General features: G+C 43.2%; 2 protein-coding genes across 3 annotated transcripts; one reads left to right on the forward strand and one right to left on the reverse strand.

Annotated features, from left to right (window-relative positions):
- Positions 1-209: 209 nt before the first annotated feature.
- Positions 210-15,741, reverse strand: LOC136967930 (serine/threonine-protein phosphatase PP1-beta catalytic subunit). Its single transcript, XM_067261931.1, has 8 exons — positions 15,610-15,741; positions 3,277-3,408; positions 2,815-3,045; positions 2,274-2,378; positions 2,049-2,120; positions 1,328-1,479; positions 1,054-1,188; positions 210-821 (listed from the first exon to the last, which is right to left on the reverse strand). The coding sequence occupies exons 1-8, from the start codon at positions 15,731-15,733 to the stop codon at positions 717-719; spliced, it is 1,056 nt and encodes a 351-aa protein (XP_067118032.1). The 5' UTR covers positions 15,734-15,741; the 3' UTR covers positions 210-716.
- A 1,460-nt stretch (positions 15,742-17,201) lies between these two features.
- On the forward strand, positions 17,202-26,498 carry rela (v-rel avian reticuloendotheliosis viral oncogene homolog A). 2 transcript variants are annotated; one of them, XM_067261863.1, is made up of 12 exons: positions 17,202-17,348; positions 18,677-18,712; positions 18,990-19,126; positions 19,843-19,988; positions 21,021-21,112; positions 21,356-21,490; positions 21,695-21,799; positions 22,392-22,607; positions 22,789-22,866; positions 22,970-23,056; positions 23,143-23,217; positions 24,270-26,498. In XM_067261863.1, exons 1-12 carry the CDS (start codon positions 17,342-17,344, stop codon positions 25,031-25,033), a joined length of 1,878 nt encoding a protein of 625 aa, XP_067117964.1. In that variant the 5' UTR covers positions 17,202-17,341; the 3' UTR covers positions 25,034-26,498. The 2 variants fall into 2 exon arrangements, with proteins under 2 accessions (XP_067117964.1, XP_067117965.1); XM_067261864.1 differs by lacking the exon at positions 18,677-18,712.
- Positions 26,499-26,894: the final 396 nt, after the last annotated feature.

Below are 26,894 nucleotides of genomic sequence, written 5' to 3' on the forward strand. Positions count from 1 at the left end.
AACACATTATATACAGTAAAGATAACCAAAAGGCTTAGACCAAACAGTTTGTCATCTTATTCTATGTAGAAGAATACCAGCATTTAAAAGAATGTTTTATTAATCCAGGTTAATCAAATCTAATGATGAAATAATCCATTTGTAGTAGGTGGTCATTGAGCTGCATGTGAAAGGTCATCATTTGGGTTATAAAACAAATGATGAACAGACAAGGTTTATTCCCATTTTATTTAAAAAAAACCCAGCAGTCATGTCATTATCACCTGTTGTGGCTTTACAAGTAAAGGGGTGTCTATGGTTAACTGAGCTAGTAGTTGGCATTCTGTCATAAGATGAAAAAAGCAAGAATGGAAAAAAACAAACACTATTGTACAGACAGAATGCAAACATTGTGTGTGTGTGTGTCTCTCTCTTCCCCCCCCCCCCCGCCATCTTAAAAAAAACATTTGTGGTTACACGGGTGCAGAAAGTAAAGGTAGGAAGAAGATAGTTGGTGTTCAACAGTTCAAAGAACAGGGGTGGAGTACAAACAACACAGACGAAAACTGAAGAGGGGCATGTGATTGGGTGTCAATTCATTCCAATCTTGCTTCTAATTCTCTTTCCGGTTCTTCCTCCGTCAAGAAAAGTGGATGACGAGGGGACCTAAGACACTCGTCGGTCTGTCATCCCTCTCTCCCTCCCTCCCTCACTCCTCCGTGGTACCTCGTTCACCTTCATCGTTTCTTTGGGGGGGCGGCTGTGCGGGGCGGGGTGATGGGCCGGCCAGCGTTCATGCCTCCGTACTGGTATTTCGCCTTCTTCTCAGACGGCTTCAGGATCTGAGCGGAGCAGACACAGGATCAGTCACCTCTGTCCCTTCTGAGCCACGCAGTTCGCGAATGTCAACAACAAAGGGGGTTGATTTCATTTGGTTTGCCTTGAGCAATGAAACGAATTAATGAGTGCCAAAAGGGGCAAACTCAAAAGTTTCCATTTCGTTTCTGTGACGCAAGTACAATTACCGTTTGAGCGATACGTTTTGATGTCAGCCGACGGCTGAGTCATTGTTACCTGGAAGGAGCACATCAGCGTCTCGTCCACACTCATCATGCCTCCGGCATTGTCGAACTCGCCACAGTAGTTAGGGGCAGAGAACAGTGTCACGAGCTGGCGCTTGGCAAAGAACTCATAACCATCCTCCACCACCTGGAGGCGCCACAGACAACAGGAGAAAATAGGGAGGACCATCAAGAAAAATACAGTATCAACAAAGACAGAAGAAAAGAAAGATACTTGAGAGGGCCATCGTGAGTGTGTGTACGTGTGCGCGTGAGTGTGTGTTTACCTGGTGGGCTCTGCAGATGAGGTCCAGGTCGTGCCGGTTGAGGAACTTGCTGACCACATCAGCCCCGAACGTGAAGGAGACCCCGCGGTCGTTCTCCCCCCAGCCCTGGACATCCTTGTCTGGGTCCGACCACAGCAGGTCGCACAGCAACCCTGGAACACACACACACACAAGTACATACATAAAGTATACCCGCATTAAAACGAATCTAACACACAGACACACTCTCCCGCAGGAACACCCAAACAACCCATTTACAGGATCTGAGGAACGAGGACAAGCTGAATAGTCTGGTGGTTCACTGCCTTATAAGGACATGAGTTTCATGTCCGATGCACGGGGACTACATTTGGTCTGAACCTACCGTTCAGACCACACATGGATCCTTTTGGATTTAACAGGACCTCTGGCTTACCCAACCAGCATCAGAAACTATTTTAGCTGTGTAACGTGAGATAAGGGGAGCTATCTAAATGCTGTGTGCGGTTATTAAATAACGCCGGCGGCCAAGCACATTCTCTGCGTGTGGTGATGTTGGTTGTGGTTGCCGAACAGTAACCGTCAATGTCTAGAGGAAAGTTACAAAGATGTTGGCCGCCGAGAATCTTGTTTTATAGCCAAACCAAAATGAGTATGGCAATACTGCCCCCTTCTGGATGATTGAGTAAACTATAAAAAAAAATGTGAGGAGGGGTGAAATGTTTAGTGTGTGTGTGCTTACCCGTGTCAGGGACGTCTGTAGGTCTCATAATACGACGGATCTGTTCCATAGATTGCAGGTCTGGAGAGAGGCCTATGTACAGTACACACACATCCAGAAAAGAGTCCATAAATTCAACGTAGTTCTGAGAGAACGTTTGGTGGTTTGTGAGTTCTAATAGCAATCGACGTGCACAATTACAACCGAAAACATGACCATATTACACAATGTTTATCTTGTGGGTACCTCCGTGGCAACAGAATATCTTCTCATCGACTATGGCAGCGATGGGGAGGCAGTTGAAGCAGTCAGTGAATGTCTTCCATAGCTTGATGTTAAATCTGCGCTTACCTAGAACACAATGAAGGGAGTGTTATTTGAAAATGCAATACCGCATTTGACCTAGGCACTGCAGGAGAGGAATAGGTGCAGCATTTTGTTTATAATTTTTAGCATGTGTTGGCCAGATGAATTGACACATTGATTGCAAAATGTGTGTGTCTGCATAGACCACATAAGGCATATGATTGAATGAGTTCCTGTCGAATAGGCATACGTGTGCCGTATACTTCTCGACGTGTGTGTGTTTGTGCTCTCAGCCCCTGCATTCATCTATGGGTAAGTTTTTCTGGTGTGTTTGTAAGCGTGTGTAGGATTTGTAAAGTCGGTGGTTGTGTCTGTTTCTGTATCTGCAGTGTGTGTGTGTGCGCGCATTTCTCTTAACGCATCTGAGTAAACGTCAGTGCGCGCGCGTGTGTGTGTAGCCCTCTAGTACCCCTCCACTCACACTCGTCGTAGAAGCCGTAGATGCGGTTGATGGAGGCACACTCGTGGTTCCCCCTCAGCAGGAAGAAGTTCTCGGGGTATTTGATCTTGTAGGCCAGCAGGAGACAGATGGTCTCCAGGGACTGCTTCCCCCGGTCCACGTAGTCCCCCAGGAACAGGTAGTTAGCCTCCGGGGGGAAGCCTCCGTACTCAAACAGCCTCAGCAGGTCTGTGTACTGGCCGTGGATGTCACCTGGAGGAGAGACAGATGTGGGAGAGAGAGAGACACAGACAGGTTTTGGCATCTAGAAGCAGAAAACGTTTTGCTAATGCCAAAATCATATTTACTTCCCCCTTAAAGTGTTTTATATGTGCTGTAAAAAGATGCAGGGGCAAGTTCAGAGACACACATGATTTAGAAATGTGTAACTACATACAGTTGCTACAGGTTTGGTTATGCACGTTGATTGACAGTCCAACTGACCACAGATTTTGAGGGGAGCCTCCAGCTCCAAGAGGATTGGCTGGCTGAGGAAGATCTCCCGGGACTTGATGCAGAGCCCGCGCACCTCCGCCTCCGTCATCTGGACGATCTTCCCAGGACGACATCCTCGCACTGGGAGGGAGGGAGGGGGGCGGGGGAAGAGACAGAAGCGGAAGAGGAAGAGAGAGGAGGGAGAGACGGTTAGCGGTGGGGGTGAAAGGGAAAGTAAGAGGGAGAAAGAAAGGGTGAGAGAGAGAGGAACCCAAGAGAGAGGGACAAAAGGAGAACGACCACGTTAAACAAAGGCGGTCATTTGTGTAGGCTCTCACGTTACTCTGTGACGAGCTGGTCAAGTCTATAAAAGGCACTGGCGTGTGTTTGTGTGGGCCACAAAAGATATTACAAGCATCCTACCAAATGTCTATGCCTTAAGTGTGTGTTTAACCAGAATTTATTTCAGACGCCAAGTTCCATATAAAATAACAGACATAGAACTATAAAAAAGAGAGAAAAAGAAAACTATACAACATACATAGAACAGTGCATTAAAAAGTATGAAGACTTTTGTGCCAATGTCGTCTTAAGTTCGAAGTAAATCGATAGCAGCTCTTTAGAGGGTTGACCAGAGCCTCTACTATACAGTTCTCAGACTTGTCCAGTCGACACATGAAACCATACATCAATTGTCTCAAGAGCGCCTCACAGGTTGGTACGTGCTTAGACACATTTAACTGAATCTGAGCACATAGAAAACTTCCTTAGTAACATATTGGCCTGAGAATATATTTTACAGCGCTGTCGATATATATCGTAGTCATCTGTCCAATCATCAGAAATGACATGGCCCAGATATTTTATTTCCTCACAAACACCAAGGGGACTGCCATATAAATAAAAGGTAGGGAAGGTTAATTTCCTGTCCTGATTACTTCTGACTATCATTATGTGGCTTTTCTTTGCATTATATTTTATATCATGATCTATGCCATACTGAGAGCACACCCTCAGCATCTGTTGCAGCCCAGCACTATATGGGCTGAGTAAGACCAAATCATCTGCGTACATCAGATGATTGACAATAGATTCACCTACAAGACAGCCTGTATTTGTCTTATTCAGCTGGCTTGATAAGTCGTCCATATAAACATTAAACAAAAAGGGAGACAAAATTCCTCCTTGTCGAACTCCGTTACCAACATAGAAAGGAGCTGATACAACATTGTCCCATTTCACATGAAACACCAAAATCCTCACAAGAGGTTTAGGGACACCTCTCGCTAGCAGCTTCATAAACTGTTTTTCATGACAAATTCTATCGAAAGCTTTGGAAGCATCAATAAAGCATAACAATACAGATGAATTAAGACTTGTGTACCTAGAGACAATCTCCTTCAGAGCAGAGATACAGAGATCAGCACCATGTTTTCTTTTAAAACCAAACTGATTGTCAGAAGTCAGAACATACATTTTTTATTTCATTAATAGAATTCTCTCAAACACTTTAGACAAGATACTGGCTAATACAATGGGTCGATAGTTGTCTATGCTGTTCAGTTTACCAGCCTTATCTTTAAGAACAGGCACTAACAGCACTGACATAATAGAGTTTGGTAGAACACCATGAACCATAATTCCAGTAAGACACATGGCTAGTAATGGACTGAGTCTATAACTGGCATTTTTTAGATGCTCTGCAGAAATGCAATCCATACCACAAGCTTTGTTGTTGTCTAGCATGTGGATGGAATCATAAATATCTACTGATCTAACTATCGTGTCTGCAGAGAGACTTTTATATTCATTATCAATTCTAACGGTGTTACTTTTAACACAGGTAAATAGTTTACTGTAGTGCTCACGCCATAGATCAGCAATCTTCTCTGGACAACTAACCCCCTCGATATCAGAAGGGAGGGAAGTTCTGTCATTATTTATGATCTTGACCTCCTTCCAGAAGTCAGTAAGATTGTTATTCTGCATCTTTCTGGCCAGCGAGTCTGCCCCTCATTGTGTTTTAATTCTTCTTAATAAAACAAAGAGCATATTTAAATCTAGCATTTGTGAGTTTTTTTGTTATCAAGCAACACTTCCTGTCTGGGTCTGCCTGCCTCTGACCAGAGTCTAAAGGCCTCTCTAGCAGCAGCATGTTGCTCAGACACAAACTCATTCCAGCCAGGCCGTATATTAGGGACCTTACTCTTGTGATAAACAAAAGGTTCACTGGAAGCATAAAGACATTTGACAATATCATCATACATGGCACAGAGCTTTTCAGCGTGATGTTTATCCTTGCAGTTCATATCTGTGCCCATTAGGGCATCCCCAGGCAATTCAACATCACTGAGTAAGCTGTCAGTTAATAGAGAATATCTGTGCATATCCTCTTTGTGTGTGTGTGTGCGTGTGTGTGTGTAAGAGAGAGACGGGGGTAGTCCAGTCTTAGCCCCAATGTCTTAAAAAAAGCGGTCTTTCCCACTTCCACTGAAGAAAAGACAGGAAGACACCCCCCATCTCTTTGTTTGTCATCACAACAAAAGCACATGGAGGCTCTAGAGGCTGTACTTTTAACAAAGTAAATACAGGAGGTGGTTTTATTCAACACAGAAGGCTTGATAACAGCCCTGCACAGCCATCATTGTCTTGTGTGTGTCTGTGTAGTTCCACATCTGTTGGGATAACTGGGGCATGATTGTGTGTGTGGGCGCTACTTGTCACATACTCCTTCAGGGTGGAATTGCTTAACAGGCTATGGCTGATTTAAGCCACTTACTCCACATTAAATAATGGGGTCAAACTAAGCAAGTCTCCGTAATGTGGATGCAGGTGTCCCAAAAACATGCCTGGGGAGAAATAAAGCCATCTGTATATGCGTAACCATTCCTGGCATAAAGTGATCTGATATCTCATAGGAAACGTCAGTCATTTCAGCTCTGTCTCAACATTTGTTTACAAAGCCACACACAAAAGCTTAGAACCCCTTCTAAATCAACAGCCAGGTTAATGCAGGACTAAAAGTATGGATCTCATGGTAATAAAATATTTTCTTGTAATGTCCTTTTCAAAGTAGGCCTCCATGTTTCCAACATGAAGCAGCAAGGTTACCAGATTCAATAACCCAGTACAGCTGGGACTAATGCTGGGTCCTGCCAGATTGTAAACCAATGCCTGGCTGCCCCAATTCAGTTTAACTATCCTGCCCAACAACACAGGCACAGTCCAAACTAGGGCTGGGCGATATATCGAATATTAGCGATAATATCGCAATTATTTTGACGACGATGTACAATTTGGAAATATTGTGAATATCGAATATATAAAAAATAAAACCCTGGATCCTCTGTGCACACACACACACTCACACACACACACACACACACACAGAGCATGTGCACAAACTGAAAATTGCACACGCACCGGCACGGTATTTTTCTCTCTTTTTGTCCTGTCACATAAGGACCTCTGCATGAATTGTTCGGTCCATGTGAGGTCCATTTTGTCAAGTTGCAAGTACCATGTTATGGCAAAAGCTTACATTTGCACTACACATTTTGTACTTGTAACAATAGCTGTTCTATCTAAATTATTTTTGTTGTTTTCTAATGGGGGCAAAAGGAAATCTTAAGCATTTAAATATTATTTCAATGCAAATGTTAACATATCGAGATATATCGAATATCGTAAATCTTTTGACAATATCGAGATATAATTTTTTTTTATATATCGCCCAGCCCTAGTCCAAACACAGTCCTATCACCGGCAAACTATACGCCTAAAAATGGAACAACAAAAAAAAGTTAGATGTAAATGTCTGTAAATACTAATACTAATGTCTTATGAATTCATTCATTGTATGCAAAAGCGTATCCACCCCTCAGAGGTGATGCAACATGTCAAGATCTAGGTAGTTTTAATGGTAAACAGTCTGTTATCATGATCAAGGTGTTGGATGCAGGACAAATGGGCAGGATTTAAGAGCAGAGAGACTTTGACAAAGAACCAACTGCTCTAGCCAGGCGACTGGGTCAGAGTATCTCTGAAACGACAAGGCTTTTGGTCCGAGGAGTCCCGTTTCCTGTTCCATCCCGTGAACATGAGCTGTTTACCTGGGAGACGACAGCACCAGGATGCATTGTGGGAAGACGACAAGAGGGAGGGAGAGGGATGCTCTGGGCGATGTTCTGCTGGGAAACCCTGGGTTGGGCCATTCATGTGGAAGTCAACTGGACATGTGCCAGGTACAACTCTTAATGGCAGTGATATTCCTTGATAGCCATGGCCTCTTTCAGCAGGATAATGCTCCCTGCCACACTGCACAAACAGTTTGAGAATGGTTCGTTTGAGGAACATGATGAAGAGTTCAAGATGTTGCCCTGGTCTCCAAATTCTTCAGGTCTCAATCCGACTGAGCATCTGTGGGATAGTCCGATTCATCACGGCTCCACCTCGCAGATGACGAGGCTTGAAGGATCTTTTGCTGGTGTCTTGGTGCCAGATACCTCAGGTAACCTCCAGGGGTCAGAACACCTCCAGGGTTCATGGAGTCCATGCCTTGACGGTTCGCCGCTGTTTTGGCAGCACATGGAGGTCCAACATTACTGTTAATGTTTTGGGTCATCTGCCATTTCTTTTGTCACTTAATTGTATACTTGTTACTTAGTTACATATATCCAAAAATATCCCATTCAGTCATTTAGTATTATATCTAACAAAAAGGGTAAAGTTATTTCGACCACATTTTCATGGGAAAGGCAATGTATGTTTTTGCAGTCATATTACAGGACCAATCTCACACAAATGTTCTGTCTTGATTCAATCTCATCCTCCCTCCAGCTTTGGTCTCAGCTGGCGTTTTGACTGTAACACTGGCCTCAATGCGCTGACTCTTTCCAACGCGCCTACAACCCAGGAGTTTATACATTTTCAAAGTGATTTAAGCAAGGACTATAAACACTGGCAATCCCACAAACCAAACACATTGTGCTTTTAAACTGGTTCGTCTAGCCAGAGAGACCAGAGAGTCAGTCTAAGACCCATTAATAGTAGATGTGCGACCCACGTACTATCATTAAGACCTGTAGGAACAGCCACAAGTTGCAATTATGGTCATTTGTCACTGATGTTTATTGAAGGGGTCTTTTTAGTTTGGTAGGGGGGGGAATACAAATATTTATGTACGTAGATAATATACGGTCACAGCTACTGGCAATAAAAAAATTAAAGAAAGCTAGCACATTTGAGGTTGGCATGGAAATGTGTGCGAGCGTGCATCCTCTGTTTTTTTTTTATGTGCTTCCCGTGACTGCTTCCCGTGACTGCCCCCCCCCCCTCCCCTCCCCTCCACCACCTCACACACACTTCCCTCCCGCCACCCTTGACAGCTTCGTGTGACACATATGCGGGTCTGTGTTGGATCAGCTGACAGGCTGGGGGCCCAATATAGGAGAACACACACACACGCGCACGCTCACACAGACACATGCACACACACACATGCAGACACACACACACACATGCACACACACACACACACACACGCACACACACACACACACACGCACACACACGCACACACACACACACACACACACACACACACACACAACAGCGCAGGCCAGGGAGGATCTCCTTACACACGATATGGAAAAGCTAGATGACAGACAGCCATACAGTACACACACATAATCAAACGCACACGCACACACACTGCCTTTCTCAAACACATCAACACACACGGCTTGCTGCCAACAGATGATCCAGTGACCTTGACTCCATATCACACCAGTGGTGGTATCCCATCATCCCCTTCTCCTCCTCTGCACTGCAGCGGCGCTGAGCCGAGTGGGCTGGGCCCGACAGGCAATCGCCATGGCAACCGGGCAGGTCACCGCCTCGTGAGGTGTTGACGAGCGCTGCAAGCTAAACGGCGACAAAGATCAACGGCATCAGCCCAACATGGGAATACTAATGGAGGTTGGAACAGGAACTGATGGATGGAAAAGATTTGTGTGCGCAGACACACGCGTGTCAATCATGCGTAGACATACGCCCAGGTTGTTTACGAGCAAAAAATTTGATGGGGCCACAAAACGTTTTTAATTGGTTGGTCTAAGAAAAAGGTTCCATGGGATTACAGTCTACTGTGATATGTTCATTTTGGTTTGGAATCTGTTCCTTTCAGTGGGTACTTTTGTAAATTATAATTTGAATCCATACCTCGTATTTTGGTTGTGTTGTAAGAAAGAGACAGGGTGTGTGTGTGTGTTTGAGTTGGAGATGGGACACACTCGTACAAACTTTGTGACACTCTCTGACCCCCATAGAGTACAACTTGTGCCATCTTGCCCTGCCAAAGCAGATCACTGTGCTGCAATATGCCCTCTCTCCCTTCCCTGGTCTCATTCTCATCCACTATCCATGTCCAACTGGGCCTTTGTGGATATCTGTCAGAGTGTGTGTTTATGACACACGTACTGTGTGTGTGTGTGTGTGATTGTTGGTATTTCTGTGCTGATGTCACAGCGTAGCCCTGCCCTACAAGACTCACCGCATTCCACACGCCCCACAAACAGCCAGTCACCAGAGGCCTGCCTGCTTGCCTGTGTCTGCCTGCCTGCCTGCCTGCCTGCCTGCCTGTCTGTCTGTCTGCGCCACAGAAGTAGCTGAAGCACAAACACTCACTACACCTTGCGCATGTAAACCACTGAGAGCAAAGACAAATGACCTTCCCCAGATAGGACTTTGGGAAATACAGTACTATAACAAAGTATCTAAGCACAGGAAAACATTTACATTTACATTTACAAAAAGAGCTAGGCTATATCACATGAAGTGTGTTATTCCGAGTCTGATAACCTTTATTTTTAATCAACTTAACAATTTTGGCTGCACTTGTAAATAACGACCAATTGATCAACATCAGCCATGGCAACACGGCTGGGGAAAAAATTGAACACATTACATAACTAGTTTTATCCAAGTGTAAAAAGAATATAAATAAAAAAATACAATTGAAAAGTTGCTCTAGAATTCTCATGAAAGTTTATGTACTTAATGATTGTTTGGAACAGCAAGACAACACAATGACACAGTTGTACTAAAACAGGCAGGTTGGTATTCCAGTTGCCATCGTTTTGACTCACTCCGCTGCTTTTTATGTAGCAAAGGGTCAGGCAGGTCGGGAAGTTTCCGTTCATTTAACAGACCACGGTTGACTTAGTGGCATTGCGAGGGAGTGAGGGGGAGAGAGAACGACAGGAAGAAGAGAGAGAACGATAGGGAACGATAGAGAAAGAAAGAGAGAGAAAAATGAAATCACGGTCTGCTTCTCTGAGGCGTTACCATATATGGGCACCGTTGTGGTGGAGAGGAAGGAGGATGTAGTTAGGGCAAAGGCGGGAGCTCTCTAAGCCATGAACATCTGATACTGAGGCGACGCTAGCCAGGTCGGGACAACAGGGCGACGCAACATGACCCATGGATTGACTGAGATATATGGAATGGCTGACGACCCAATACAAGACTGTCATTTGCAGACAGCTATGCAAGCCCAAACATCAACAATCCTCTGATGTCAGAGTAGAGAAAGGGTTACTGTATAAGAAGCCATAGTCTCAGACAGGCTTGCTCCTTACCACAGCATTTTTGAACATATTTATGCTTTTGTGCCAAATTAGAAAATGATGCAATTCGGCCACATAGCTTAGAGTATCTTCATACAGAAGGTATGTCTATCTGGCATATCTGGTTACATAATGATGAAATACTGCACCAAATCCCCACCAACTGATCGTCAACGTTAACAAAAGTGTGTGCTTCACAAGAAGGGAAGGACTCAGTGGACCATGGTGTTGCTAACTAGCAACGCTGTAGAATTGTCTTCAATGACCTTTTGGAGTTCCCCGCCTCCATTCTACCCCCCTGAAATGGATCTCTCGTTTTCTTCCAGCAGGGTTCAGCTGCAATCCTCTGCTCCTACCATCCCTCCACCCCACCCCACCCCACCCCCACCCCCACTTCTCACACACAGGCAACAGAAAACAGCCCCATCGCTTAACAGAAGAACATGCAGTGACTTCGGCCCCCGAGTGGAAGGGAATCCCAATGTTTGTGCCATTTCTTGGAACTTCTAATCTTTCTCTAATGTGAACTTCTCTCTTATATTGCTACTGAGGACTTTTTGTTTCACATTATGTGGAGAGGGTCTGAAAGAGTGTCTTTGTCGAGCCAAAGAAAGAGTGAAAGCGAGAGAAAGCGAGAGAGGTGGGGGGGGGGGTGACGGACGGAGAAACAGTCTCCACAGTGTCTGCAGAGCGGCGAAATAGTACCAGGGAAGGAGAGAACCAGGAAAAAGACAGAAGGAGAGGTGGGGGGGGGGGGGGCAGAAGAGAGGGAGGGAGATAGAAGAGGGGAGAGATACAGAGGGGGCAGTCTATAGCAGAAGTCTGAGGGGCAGCAAAGCCCCCCCATGCCCTGTGACACAGCTGGTACCAGGGGGCGAGGTGGACCGCGCCACACAGCTACCACCATTGTTACGTACACGACACTGACATGCTGACGCCCTCAACCCCCCGGGGCCCAGGCGACACAACAACACTCTTCATTATCACCATCATCAACAACAACAACAACAACAACAACAACAATACCACCTCCAACTGGTGAAAACATTTATTGGCCAACAAGGTGACTTTATAAGCATCCTTTAGGTAACCTGATTTCTCAACATCTGGGAAGCACAACCAGTCAACATCTAGTTTCCACAGGAAATGAACTTGACTCCTGTTGGTCACAGTTAAAACCCCCCCCCCCCCCCCCCCCCCCATATAGCCACGAAAAAAAAAGCGAAAACAGCCTCCTGTGTTCCTTCGCCCCAACACACTCACACAAGGGTGCGATGGTGTTGATTGTGCCACATTACGAAGCCTATAGGAGAAAAGGACTGTGTGGCCACCTGTGATGGCATAAGAGACAGAGGGTCCCTTGTCCGCTGTTGTTGGTGTGCTAGGGCGTGTGGGCATAAAGTCTGGGGTGGGTGAGAGAGACAGAGCTCCAATAGGTCTACATTTTAAAGCTGGCTCACTCACATAATACTGTACACATAGCGCTAATAAAACTACCAAGAAGCAGCAAGAAGTGGAAACTGTAATCCCAAAATCCTTAATTTGAACTAATTAAAACTCAAAAGCACAACATAGTCTTTAATACTGCCCTGTAATAGTCTACATGACTCCATTTGTATTGTAACTAACCAGACACTAGGAAAGGTTCAAGGAACTCTTATATGCAAAACCTACCAAACCATTTGAGACTCTCCAATACAGCCTCTGACTCAAGACTTTATCTGTATAGTTGGTAAACAACAAGGTAATGCAGAATTATAGTAATTCACCTTCTTAATACATTTACATTTAGTCATTTAGCAGACGCTCTTATCCAGAGCGACTTACAGTAAGTACAGGGACATTCCCCCGAGGCAAGTAGGGTGAAGTGCCTTGCCCAAGGACACAACGTCATTTGGCACGGACGGGAATCGAACTGGGAACCTTCAGATTACTAGCCCGCTTCCCTAACCACTCAGCCACCTGACTCCCCTAATAACTGTCACCCCACCCACATACACACACCCATACAGCCCAGTATTGTACACCAAGATTGAGATTCAAACACTTGTCACTGGATCTGCGTTAGTTTGTCAGGTAAGCAGCTATCAGGATGATAGATGGGCTGGCTGGCTTTTTCTGCCATCTGACCACCACTTCAGTCAACAAACAGCAATGTGATATTGTGTGTGTATATGTGCATATTATATGAGTTAGGTGTGAAACAAGAGAGATAATGGGGGGGGTGAGTGGTGAGAGAAATAATTTGTGTGGGGAAAAAGGCATGTGGCATGTGTAAAGATGTGCGTGGCTGTGACAGTTAGAGACAGACCTATTACAGTCTACATATACTACAGTTTACATCTGTTCATTAACATGTGTGTGTGCGTGTGGCGTGTGTGTGTGTAGGGTGTGTACGTGTGTGTGTGAGTGACTGATAGGGTAGGTGGGTCATTACTACCAGGGACAGCTGCGTCTGTTGACATTTAATGAAGAGGATCAGAGAAGCCGAGAGGGAGGGGGGGCTGGGAGGTGAGGGAGAGGTTGACTGCTCTGCTAAGAAAGTGTCGGACCATCGGAGGAGTAGGTGAACACACAGACACAGGCGAACTATCCACAGACGCCAATTGAAACTAACACAAACAGATGGCGATGTGCTAGGACTGTGGTGGGACCTGAAGAGATGCTGATGTACAAAGTCAAATTACAGGCCAGACAGTTGCCTGACAAACAAGTTGGTGTTTACACCAGGGATCAACAGGGTGTGTGTGTGTGCGCTGTGCGCTTTGCAAGTGTGTGTGTGTGTTGTTGAGGGGGTCTAGGGCTCTGGACCCATCTCTCTGACTGCACCCACTTCTTTTAGAGGCTTGGTCGTTAGTGTTTTCCAGTTTTGAGAATACTCACGAAAGAGAAATTGGGCTAAAACTAGTTAGGGCAAAGAGAGATATGTTGGGATACAAAAAAACACATCTGGAAGCTTTTACAAGCATATTTCAGTCCAATTCCCCCCCTTCAAGTTTCCTTGGTAATGTAGAGCAGGCTGCCAAAAACGCAACTTGCCTGACTAAGGCTCTTTTTCCGGAGTTGTGCTTATAGCCAACTGTCTGCGGTATAACAGCATACAGCCACCAGCTCTGTAAGAGTTATGCAACAGAGTGTCAAATCCCACAGATACCTTTCATCTGCAAAGTGATCCACAGATTATTACATTGGCAATGGTTTTGTGGATGTTTGCATAACTGTTAGTTCTTAATAAAGTGTGTTGATAATTAATAACTTACAGTAGCCTGTGTTTTTTTGTTGTTGTGCTCATCACTCTGAGACAGAACACGGCTAGGTTTACTGAACACAGCGAAGAACAGCTTGTGTGCTGGACTTTTGTCAACACAGGAGGCCAGTTTCAGCTGTCATGTCTCCCTTACAGTATTTAGTCTTGCATGACTGCATCATCCCCAAACAGGTAGCATTGCTATGGATGTCAGCGTCTAGATGTCAATTGAAAAAGTTAATATTTCAAGTAATATATGATAGATGAACAGCTTCCACCATTATATACCTGTATAAATATAGCAACAAGTTAAATTATTTCCTGAGTTTAGTATTTTAGTCAAATGAGTGTCCTAAAGTAAAGAAATCAGAAGGAGTTTGGCTTGCCCTAACATTTTTAGGTTGGAACTTACTTTCCTAAAACAGAAACCCCCTTAAATTAGTTATGATCTGGGTAATAAAGTTAATTTCTAAATTTTTTGACTGTCCAGCCACTGACACAAACGCAGTAGAATCAGCAAGAGTAAGGTAGTGTATTATAGCAGCCTAATAAATTCACGCTTAGCCTACAATGTGTTTACATTTACATTTTAGTCATTTAGCAGACGCTCTTATCCAGAGCGACTTACAGTAAGTACAGGGACATTCCCCCGAGGCAAGTAAGGTGAAGTGCCTTGCCCAAGGACACAACGTCATTTTGCACGGCTGGGAATCGAATCAGCAACCTTCTGATTACTAGCCCGATTCCCTAACCGCTCGGCCACCTTACTCCCGTTTATTTAAAGGACGTGCAAAATTTGAAGATGTAAAGTTGGATATAATTTAGCAATTACAATTTACTCAATTTTGGACCCATGTTATTAACCCAATTATGAAATTAAACATATTCAACTGAATATTTTTTAGGCCAACTTACTCAACTTTTGAACTCTGTCAATGTGTACCAGTTTTTGATTTTAAGATTCCCATACACAAATTGTTATCAAAATCCACATTGCACATAAACTTACGACGAAGATAACAGAGAACATTGGCATAGCCACTATAAACCCTACTTAATTGTTTTAACAAAACATAACATAAGCAAAGGATCTTCTGCAACTTAGAAACCAGCTGCACATCAACACAATCCGAATTTAAAATTGATATTTATTTTTACAGGTAGGTAAAAATAAATATCAATTTTAAGTTCAAAGAGACAAGGGAATTCTTGACCACGGCGATGACCAGTTATAAAATGTAGTTTAATTTAAGAGAAAGGCTACCGATGAAGCTTAGGTGCGCCTGTGTTTGGAATTAGTGACAAATAGCAGCTATCTCAAATACCGGGCTCTAGTTCCTATCCTAAAACAAGCCTTCACCTGTGGATTTAAGTCCTAAAAAAGGCCAGTCACGGGCACCACAAAACCGTTCATGACCATACTTTAGTTTAAACTGCGATACATTATAAACTTTCCGATGAACTCACCTTCTAAAAGCCTGGAGATTAGCGAGTCGACATCCAACTCCCCTTCCGCCATTTCTGTAGTGGGTGCTGTCAATGCTGCGCTCGCCACAGTCGCTGCTGGCAGGCAGGCACCGCCTGACCGCATCACAACAACGGAATGCAAGCCGCTGGGTCTCACTGCCCGATTTTCAATGGGACATTCGCACATTCTTGTAGCCTACAGAACAGAATAGAAAATAGTCATATAATGCCTATTATAGGCTACGGCAACTATTTTCTTGTTGGTGGTTAGCAATTGGTGTGTTGTAACCACTGAAGAGATTTTATAAAGCATTCAGCGTAGTCTATATTGTCTTTGACAATGATAGGCCTTTATGTAGGCTAGGCTATATAGGGAATAAACGTATAAGATATTTGCCGAAGAAATGGTTGTCAGAGTCTATGTTTTTATGTTTTTAATTGTTATGGCAATAATTGAATTTAACTTCAAATAATGACATGACACATTCATTTTGTTCATTGTTGAAACTACACAATCCTGGAGCTGGTTTTTAATGATAATTTTGAAAAGTTGCAATATCATAGGCTATCACTATTAGATATCTTACACATTATAACGATGGATCGTAGCAATGATCGAGCAAAAAACGAAACCATCGATATTTCTTACGTGCGTTTCCCAAACATTCTCGTAAGGAGTAGGCTAATCTATGCACTTTCAAGAGTTACGTATTTTCAAGAGACACTTTAGCTATGTCTTTCGGAACGGCCCGTAAAACTAAGATTCGTCCTACTATGGATTCTATGATCAATTTAGCTTTACGACGCTTTCGGGAAACGCAGCCCTGTTCTGTTGTCAACTCTGTGTAAAGCAATGCTCTGCAAATCTCGAAATAAAATGAGATTATAGCGCCCTCCTCTGGCAATGTAGCCTAAACATGACCAACAGCTACAGATGATGCCTAGGTGTATGAAACAAAGGTGTCAGCCATGCATTAGTAAATGAAATACTCCCAGATTTGACAATTAAGTAATTTTCAGATAGGCTATAGGCCTTCCATTGGAATTTGAGAGGCTAAACTCTAAATATTCTTCTTGAATGACAGAAAAAACGAAACTAAACAAAAAACAAAATGCATTAGCAACTAAAAAGTTAGATACAAAGATATAGACCTAGGGACTTACAGTTTCTCGATACAGAATCCTTTCCAAAAGTCTGTCAGAGAAAGTTGAGGAACAGGGTGCTCAGACAGCTGTGGCTTTGGCCATATCATAAGGCAGTAGGCCTGTATCATAGGCTATGTGAATGTTGCATTGGAGATCAAATCACATTTATTTGTATAGCGCTTTTTATAAGCAATCTCAAGATGGAGATGGGATTTGACTCAAATTGTTAAATCGTTTGAGAAAGTCTAGAGAAAGTGTGTTATACCTTGACCTAAGTTGTTTCAAAAGTCAAATTCGCGTATGGCTTTTAACTGGTTTTAAAAGCTTTAGCCTACTTCTTTCCTTCGTGGGCTACGTCATTTGGGTATTTCCGCACCGTTTGAGGGGGCGGTGGCAAAGCAATAATAAAAAAAAAGAGGGGGCGGTGGCAAATTGCATCGGCGACTCGAAGGCGGAGGCGGCAGAGCATTCTGTCAAAAGCAGTTTACAAAGACACCTTATTCTATGTTAAGGATATCTCTTTAGAAACAACCCGTACCCCAAAAGGCTGACATAACAACACGAGTGTCTTAAACTGAAGTCTAAAATGGATGGTAAGTTTGTTCACCAACTGAGGGGTAAGCGATTGCATTTGTTTCTCATGTAGGAAGACCAGCAACTTGTTTGCGCACTGAGGGAAAGCCCCATACGCCATGGGTATTGCACTACAGCAGGAGGAGTCAGCACCAAATAATGGAGATCACTGTCTTCGAGTTAGCTTGACAGTAGGAAGTTCGGTCTACATCAACACCATTTAATCTTCCTATCAATAATGTGTCTGTCCCTAAAACTGTCGTCTTACAGAATCTGTCGTGTTCGGGTTACACTTGATCGTACGAAACAACCTTTAATGTTACGATTTATGCGTAGGCTATTTTTTAATCTAAATAGGCTGTCAAGAGGCCTAACCGATTATTTATTTTCAATCACAGAGTTGTCATATGTTGTCGATTTCCCGTCGGCGAGTTATTTAGAAGTTGACTACAATGTAGCCATTTGGGTGGATCACATACCAAATCAATTACTATAAATATAGCCAACTTTTTCTACGCAGACTGTACATTGGATACATAGTGGCTAAACGGTGTGTTACGAGAAGTTCTAAGAAATGAACACGAGGAACCACATTTAATAGGCGATTGATTCGTTTTTGAAGTAGGCTATTGTCAGCAAGTTGGCTGCAAAAGGCTGAAAGTAGGGCGCTGTCTTTTGGCACGTTTTGTTTTTGAGTCCAACAGAAAGACACGCAGAGAAAGTTTAGAAGTTTGTTGAAGTTGAACCCGAAATCGAGGATCTTACTATACGGCATTATACTTTGTTGTGCCTTCTGTTATACAAAGTGGATGTGCCAATTCATCTGATTGTATCATAAACACCTTTCATGTAGGCAGCAGTCGGATGTCTAATCTGTGGAACATAACTTCCTGTTGGGGGCTCTGTCTAATGTTACATTGTTCGGGCTTTTCAAAACAGCGATAAAAAAGGATAAATAAATAATTGGGAGGAAAAAAAGTATCGACAGCAAGCAACAAGTATCTCTTCTTTGTCTTTCACATATATCTGAGCTAGAAATGTAATTTCAGACAATAGAGGGTGGTTGAAAAAACATTAGCCTACCCCTAATACCTTTTATTGTGGTTAGTTTACTATCTACCAGGTGTGTTCTCTCTATCTGTATTCATCCATTATGAGACGAGGAACCAGACTCAAATTCTACTTTTAGTTATGTATTATATAAAGGAGTTGATGTTTTACTACTATTGCTTACCGAACACTCGATATATATATATATATATATATATATACAGTTTCTTTTGTAATCAAGCAAAAAAACCTGGGTGTTTATTTATGCTGAGTGGCTCTGTCCTGTCTGTTCCCATAGGAATGTATAGATGGGGGCAGGCCCCACTGAACCAAGGTAAGTCTAAGATCATTTAAGATATTGGGTAAATTTGGGTGCAACTTATCTATCAATTAGCCCTGTATCCTGCATATTCACATGTCTCTCAAGACTGCATGCTTTGAACTGATGTTACACAGTGACGTATTTTGACATCTGAGAGATACAAACTGCACAAAATGAACAGATTGGTCAGGGTGACACACACCCTGGTTTACCTCATTCACTGTCTTTCTGGCACTCACAAACCCTTTCCCTTCTCTCTCTTCCTCTCCCTCCCACTATCACTCCACAGGGAATCCCTTCATAGAGATCATAGAGCAGCCCAAACAGAGGGGGATGAGGTTTAGGTACAAGTGTGAGGGCCGCTCTGCCGGAAGCATCCCTGGAGAGAAGAGCAATGACACCACCAAGACACACCCCACTATCAAGGTGAGCAGCCTATCTGAGTTCACCTCACTCACCTCTCACTCTGTTGGTTTAGTTTACTGTACATGTTGGTTTGTACTTCCTTAGAATGCCACCTTTTTGATACAGGTCACTGTTTCTGGAAAAGTTGTACTGACCTTCAAATAGGACAAACAAAAGAAAAGTGAATCTTTCGATAGAATACCAGGATGTTGTCTGTGCACCTTTTCTAGAGTTAAATATCAATAACAAATACAACTGTCAAATACAGTCATTGTTTTTGGTTTGGGAGTTCCCTACATAATTCATTAGGGGACTACAGAAGTAGTCTGAAAGTTGTTAGAACTTGGTTACGAATGATACAGTAGGTCTCCTAAGTCCCTGTTGGCGACTCAGCCATAGGTGCTGATATCCAGACTTATTTTGGAGTGAGGGCTTAGTATGGGTTGTGATTGGGTTCTTCTCAGTTCAAGTGGGGTTACAACAAACCATGCCTTGCGTCAGACAGGAGGAGAACAAACATTTTGGGTGCAGTTCTCAAATGAATATATACTGTAGGTTTACGAATGCATTCCGGTTCTAGATGTTTTGGAGCACTTCGATTAGTGCTATCATGTCTTTATTTCTTACTTCCCTTCCTTTTGAGTTTTGTTTATGTTGAGAGGGAATTGTTGTTGTGAGTAGATTAATTTGGATTGTTGATCTTAATCGCTAACATGTTTTCCTTCCCTCCCTGGCAGGTGCATAACTACAGTGGTCCCCTGCGTGTACGCATCTCCTTGGTAACCAAGGACGTTCCGCACAAGCCCCACCCCCACGAGCTGGTTGGGAAAGACTGCAAACATGGCTACTATGAGGCTGACCTGCAGGAGAGACGAGTACACAGGTAGATACAGGAGCGCTTTGTTGGACTGCTCGATTATGGCAAAAATCAGATGGATGAATACTTTGATCAACATTGACATCACGGTTATTTAAAGCAATGACTTATTGACTTTGGAAACGTCATGCATTCATTGAAAACAATTAGTCTTTTTAACGGTGGATTTTCTTGAACTTTATAAAAATTCAACTGAAAAACAAACAACAACAATGTATAAGTTGGTCTCAAAAGTATCACCGGATGGGAAGCCTGATAAAGACAGAGGGATATAAAGGTTTTCAAGTCTCAGCTACAATGTACCAGGCAGGAGGTAGAAAAGGGGAGTTTTTGACAGCGAGCCACTCACTTTTGGGGGGAGGAGAGGGGGAGTCTGGGCTTTTAAGGAGGGGTGAAAACGCATAGCTGTAAAGGAAAGTGGTACACAAAGACAGAAGAAGAGCATCATTCTGAAACGGAATGCGGCACAGTAATCGTTATATCTTGATAATCTAGTTTTGATAATCATTTGAAGCCCAAATAGTCACTGAAAATAAAATCTTGATGAATTTCCCATCCCTACTGCTTTTTTTGTATGCTTGTGCACTTCTGTAAATATGTCAATATTTACTTCTGTAAATATGTGCCGAACACGGTTTGCAGATACATTTTTGTGTTTGATCCTGGGTTGAATGTGGGAATGGTGCTGGTGGTTTTGTGTGTGTGATGAAATGCAAACAAACACAATGTTCTGTGGACCTGCTAATGTCTTCATAAACAGTTAGTCATCCATCTGTGTTATTCCTGGGTGACCAGAGACACAAAAGTGGATCATTTTGTCCTTTTTATCATGGCAAGGTGCACCCTTTTTTGAAGTGAATCATTTTGACTTCAGCCGTGGAGTTTTGTCATGTGCATTCCCTCTGCACTGTCATTTCACATGTAAACACTGCTTTAAGTTCATGGAGAAAATGCAATAACTTCTAAACGGTTCATTGAATCTCAGTCATGCAGTAAGGGTCGTTCTCGTTCACAAGTTCTCTCTTGATCTGCTTTCAGTTTTCAAAACCTGGGCATTCAGTGTGTGAAGAAAAAGGATGTGACTGAAGCAATTACATGCAGACTTCAGACCCGTAACAACCCCTTCAATAGTAAGGCACACCAACCCAAACACAAACTCGCCAATGTTCAGCAGTTCTCTACCATAACACTAAGACTTCTCAGCCAGCACTGATTTGTGTTTTGTTGGGCTCGGTATTGCGTGAGTGTTTGCTATCCTTAAATGACCTCGCCTGGGGCAGGATGCAGTGTCTTGATACCAGATAAGTGTTTCTAGAATCACAACCACACCCTAACCCTGACCACCCTGTTCATGCACTGTGCTTTGGCTGCAGTTCCTGAGGCTAAGGTGTGGGAAGAGGAGTTTGACCTGAATGCGGCGAGGCTTTGTTTCCAGGCTTCCATAACTCTGGCCACTGGGGAGCTCCTAGCTCTGGAGCCTGTTGTGTCCCAGCCTATCTATGACAACAGTGAGTCTTACACACACATACACACCAAGCATGCGATAAGGCAGCAACACTCTCCAATGCACATGCACTCAAACACTAGACACACTCTCTCTCACACACACTCTCACACACACACGTGTCAAGCTTACAGGAAGTCAGGTACTCACTCTTGACTCTCCATAACACTTTTCTACCTTTCCTACTCCATTGTCTTGTGTTCAACAGGAGCACCCAACACTGCTGAGCTGAAGATTTGCAGAGTCAACCGCAACTCTGGCAGCTGCAGAGGGGGGGATGAAATCTTCCTGCTCTGTGACAAAGTACAAAAAGGTAGTTTCATCCACCCGGTCAAAGAAGTACTCCTTTTTGTCTATGGAATTGTCTGTCTGTTCCAAGATGTCTTTATCTTTATTTTACTATTTTGTGTTGTTAGTGATTTATGCTAACTAGCTAATAATAGTCCCAGACAGTGGCACTGTTCCTCTATTTGAATGAGCTTTTCTCTGAAGTTGCTCTTCTTGGAAAAAGAGCTGTTTGAAAGTGTGGTTTCTTCCTTCCTGATGTGTCCACTTAGTCACTGTGGTGGTTCCCCTAGTCGTGCTGTTTTTTGTGAATTACATTTAGTCATTTAGCAGACACTCTTATCCAGAGCAAATTGGGTTAAAGGTCATATAACAGGGACTTTTTTTCCCCTTTGGTCAGAAAAAGTGCTGGGATCCTATTTCTCATTGTGTGTGTTAGTAATGTTAAGCACTGTGGTGGAAGTGGTTTAGTCAGGGTGTAAAGGGGTGTGAGTGATGGGAGTGTGGACAGCAGGGAGGGTTGGAGGGTCGGAGAGAGTCACTGCAGTCTGGTAGCTTCCACAGAAGAAATGTCCTGTTCTCTCCACCTTCCTAACCCTGCCCCCCCCCCCTCCCATCAGAGGACATCGAGGTGCGTTTCTTCCAGGACACTTGGGAGGGGAAGGGAACGTTCTCGCAGGCCGATGTCCACAGACAGGTAGCCATCGTGTTCCGGACGCCACCCTACCATGACACCAACCTGACTGAGCCAGTCAGGGTCCAGATGCAGCTGCGCCGGCCGTCCGACCGCGAGGTCAGCGAGCCCATGGTGTTCCAGTTCCTGCCCTCAGAACAAGGTCAGCTCCTTGTTTGACTACCACGACAGCTTGTTAGGTTACTCTGACATGTGCTTCACATGTTTGAGATTGGTTTAATCCACATCTTTTAAGATGAAACATGACTAAATGAGTACAGGTCATTGGTATTACTGTAAGCTTTACATTATGTTTGACAGGATTGTTTTCTTTCACATTGTAGATGAGTACAGGCTGATACAAAAGAGAAAACGAACACAGGGATTATTTCAGAATATGAAACTGGTGCCCATGATACCTGGTAGGTTTCTAGAACCATCTCCTACTGTCTCTTTACCTTCAAACAATTGACCTCTGAGTAATGAATGTTTATATTGTTTGTAAAAGTGTGTTTATTATTTCAGCACCGATGCCAGCAGAGAGTCCCATGGCCCATGGAAAGCGAACACAGGGAATATTCCCGAATGTGAAACCAGGGGCCATGATGCCTGGTAAGTTTCATTCTACTTGTCTCTTTACCTTAAAACGAATTTATTATGAATGTTTGTAAGTGTGTGTGTGTGTTTTATGATTTCAGCGCCCATGCCAACAGAAAGTCCCATGGCCAGGAGACCAGTCACTGTAAAGCCTCCGGTCACAAGTGTTCAACCTGGTAAACCTTCTCTCCTAACCGTCGAAATGGTCATTTGTTTTCATCATCTGCTGGTCAAACTAGCAGATCCGAGTCACAAATCATCTTCTGACAGGGTTCACGTGTGATTCATGAAACGTTTGTATCTTGCCAATCCCAGTGCAAAAATTATTGGGCGGTGATAAATGTGGTGGCTGAAAACAATCGTCAATTAAATATCATGCCCCTATATATTCTCGGTTTAGAGGCAGGTTTAGAGGCACTGCCCCTAGAGTTTACAACATGGAGATGCGTAATATGTACTAGAAGAGAAACTGATCCAACCTCAAAATAGAAACACTTAGCAAGTCCAATTGAACCAACTGGGAATAGAAATCGACTTAATAGCGGAAGCTCTCGATAAAAGATACCTGCAGTGCTGTCCCAAAGAATCCTTTCCTGTTTTAGGGGCGGGTACAGGTCTTCTAACTTGTCAGATGCGGATCTGCCATTAGTGATATTTACTGAATGTCAAGGCTTTTGTTGTGACTGAATAACCATCTATACTTTCACATTGCATATCGGTTAGCTTACTCATTTATTTAATAGTTTAATTTGAATTACTTGTAATTATGTCACCAGTGCTTCAAATGAATCTTACACCACCAAGTATCAACCCTATGAATTGCAAACCATTTGAAAGTAGCTATTTATTTTAGGGATATATGACACATAATCGATTTAAACCTTAAAAAAACGTTTTGCTATAGGCCTACGCTAAATATTTTTAAGTGATGAATTTGTGGCTGCATATGCTTAGATGCCAGTATGAATACATTCCAACTGCACCAAAAGTTGCCGCTGACTGGAAGACTTGTGTCACCTACGCAAGTTGAGACTTGACAACACTCGCGTCTGATAAATGCCGAGCTCTGCGCAGAAATGACCAAATGTCCAGTTTTCTGTCGGAAATGAGGGCCATTGTGCTATAGTTGTTGTGTTTGTCAGTGTCAAAGAAGCTGAGTTTCATAGAGTTGGACGAAGGGGACAGAGATCAGGCTGTGAAAGTGAGGCCTTGTGTTTTTGCCTCTCAGGTGTGAACCCAGTGGTGTCTGGTGGTACCATCCCTTCAGCGAAGAACCTGTCCTGCTTCAACCTGCAGCCAGGCCACCTGTTCTCAAACCAGCCAGAGGTCGCACCTGCTACCACCAATCAGACATGGAATTTCCTTAGTAGCCTGACTCTAGACTCCCAGCCCAAAGCTACGCCGGTGTCCAGTTACTCCACCCAGGTCCGGGCGTCGGCTGCGGAGGCCTCCACAACCCAGGCCTACCCCACCGTCAATTTCCTGGATATCCCCGGGTTCTCCTTCTGCACCTTTCCCTCTGAGCCCCAGGTCAACATGCCCCAAAAAGGGCCCAGCGTGGGGGACAACCCCGAACTCAGGTTTGATGCTGAAGATCTGTGTGAGTTCCCCAGTTTTGACGTTGGTTCCCAGGGCAACCTGGAAAGCCTCAATATGGATGACGTCCGCGCTCTGCTGGAGGGCCAAGTGGAAGCGCAGGGCAATGCCTCCGCCTTCTCTCAGGCATCGTCCCAGCCAAGCTCCTCCGCCCTCCAGAACAGCAGCGTGCAGAACCCAGGCGATCCAGCGTCCAATACCGGTGGCTTCCCCTACATGACCTACCCCAACAGCATTGTCAGTCTGCTCCAAGACAATGGCATGATGGACACTTTCCCTGGCCCCGCCGTTCAGCCGGTCTCCTTGGAGGACCAAGACTGTTTCAGCTCCATTGACGAGGAGCGTCTTATGTCCATTTTCAGCGATCCGCATGCAGGTTTTGTGTCTGGAAACTAACCTACTTAAAGGTTGTCCTTTTCCCCCCTCACAGATTCATAAGTCTTCAAATGATTCAGGAACTTTGTCCCTTGAGACCCAATTCAGCTCCACTTTCTTTGTAATGTAAATAGAAACCAAGGAAAAACAATTGGTGGTTAACTTAGTGTGCCACTTTTATCTGACACAAATATTTTTTTGTTTTGATACCTGAAGTACCTTTCTGATACTAATTGGACAGTGGTGATAGTGGGACACAGCTTTATTTGTCAGTTTGCCATGGATGGTGAAACACAAGGATGAACTGCATGAACTGGAATGTCACCATCAAAACTGTCAAACCTTATAATGCCCCTAAACTGGGTTCTATTTGAACATTGCACAGTGGTGCCATGTGATGCATCTAATATTCAGGAGTGATATTCACTCTGGTCCTTGAAGACCCAGTGGTTAAAGTTTGCAATAGTGCCTTCCCAGTTTTGTACTTTACATTTATATTAAAACAACAGTAATAGTGATCGGATATACCAAAGCACCTTCTGTGTGTTTTGTTTGTCCACAAAGTAGATATTGTGGCCTTTCAAGACAAAGACTTTGAGACAAACAAGCTATCACAAAACTGAAACTGTTATATTGTCACAGGAAGCAATTAAAACATTTGCTTGTCAACAATTGCACTTCTTTGAAAGATCATCCATAAAACACCATACCAAACCACTGTCAGACAGGAAGCTCTTAGAAAATAATAATTTCCCAAATTTACTTTAAATTGTATGGTTAGAGTTATACTATCTGTATGATATTGTTAGATTGCTTTTTATGTACAAGTCGGAAAACGTATACTGTGCATTAGTTGGGTTAACTGTGCTACTGTGTTCGGAGGGCAGATTTGTAGACATTCTTCAGCTTTAGTGGTCCAAAAACATTGGAATGATTGTTTTAAAACCAATAATTTTTCAGATAGCATTTTTTTTTTTCAAGCACTAGAGATGGGGTGTATAGTTATGTCTTGGTATAAGAAAGCATTACCACCATTTTCTATCTTTTAAATCCGAGGACACTGAAGGTTGTATATAAATATCACCTTAAACTCATGGATGTTGTCTTTTCTGTTGTTGTACGTTGTAATATGTACACATACAAAGTACAGAACACAGATCGTCACCTAGGCTAAGTAAAGAAATTCTAACTAAAAACATCTAGCACAATTCACATTTCAGTACACATATAAAAACAGACTTTCTGTAAATGTAAAATGATCTACAAATGTAGTAAATGCACTGACTTACTATAAAGACTCAATCTAGATTGTGTTTCAATTTTTTTTATATGCTCATATTGTTCAATTAATCACTCTCCTATAAAGTGTTTCTGTTCAAGGTCAGTTTTTAATCCAAAACATATTTAGCCAGTGAAGCTTCCTTATCATTAATTGATGAAAGTGTAAGACCCTGTATGTGACAAATAAAATTATAACAATCTAAAAGCTGGCATTGGTTATGATTTACTACATCCCTATAGAGGTTGGTAATAAGACAGATCAACTTCAAAAGTCAACATTATTTGGCACTTAAGTAAATTCGTAAAAAGGTCAAACTTTACATTATTTAGAAATAACTCAAACGAGCATTCAAATCCATCAACATATTAAAAGCATAATTGATTGTAAAACAAAGGTAAATGTGTTGAAATCCCCTCACAACACTTGGACCAGATACCAGAATATTGGCTATGGTACCTATCCAAACACAGAAACAAGATTTTTTTTTCTTTGTTCTTGACACCCATTATATTGAGGAAATGAAGCAGATGTGGACTTCCCTCACAATCAGATACTCTTAGATTGAGTAAATGTGTTTGCAAGTGTAAGCTATCCACAAAA

Source organism: Osmerus mordax, chromosome 23 (assembly GCF_038355195.1).
Source record: "Osmerus mordax isolate fOsmMor3 chromosome 23, fOsmMor3.pri, whole genome shotgun sequence".
Lineage (NCBI taxonomy): Eukaryota > Metazoa > Chordata > Actinopteri > Osmeriformes > Osmeridae > Osmerus > Osmerus mordax.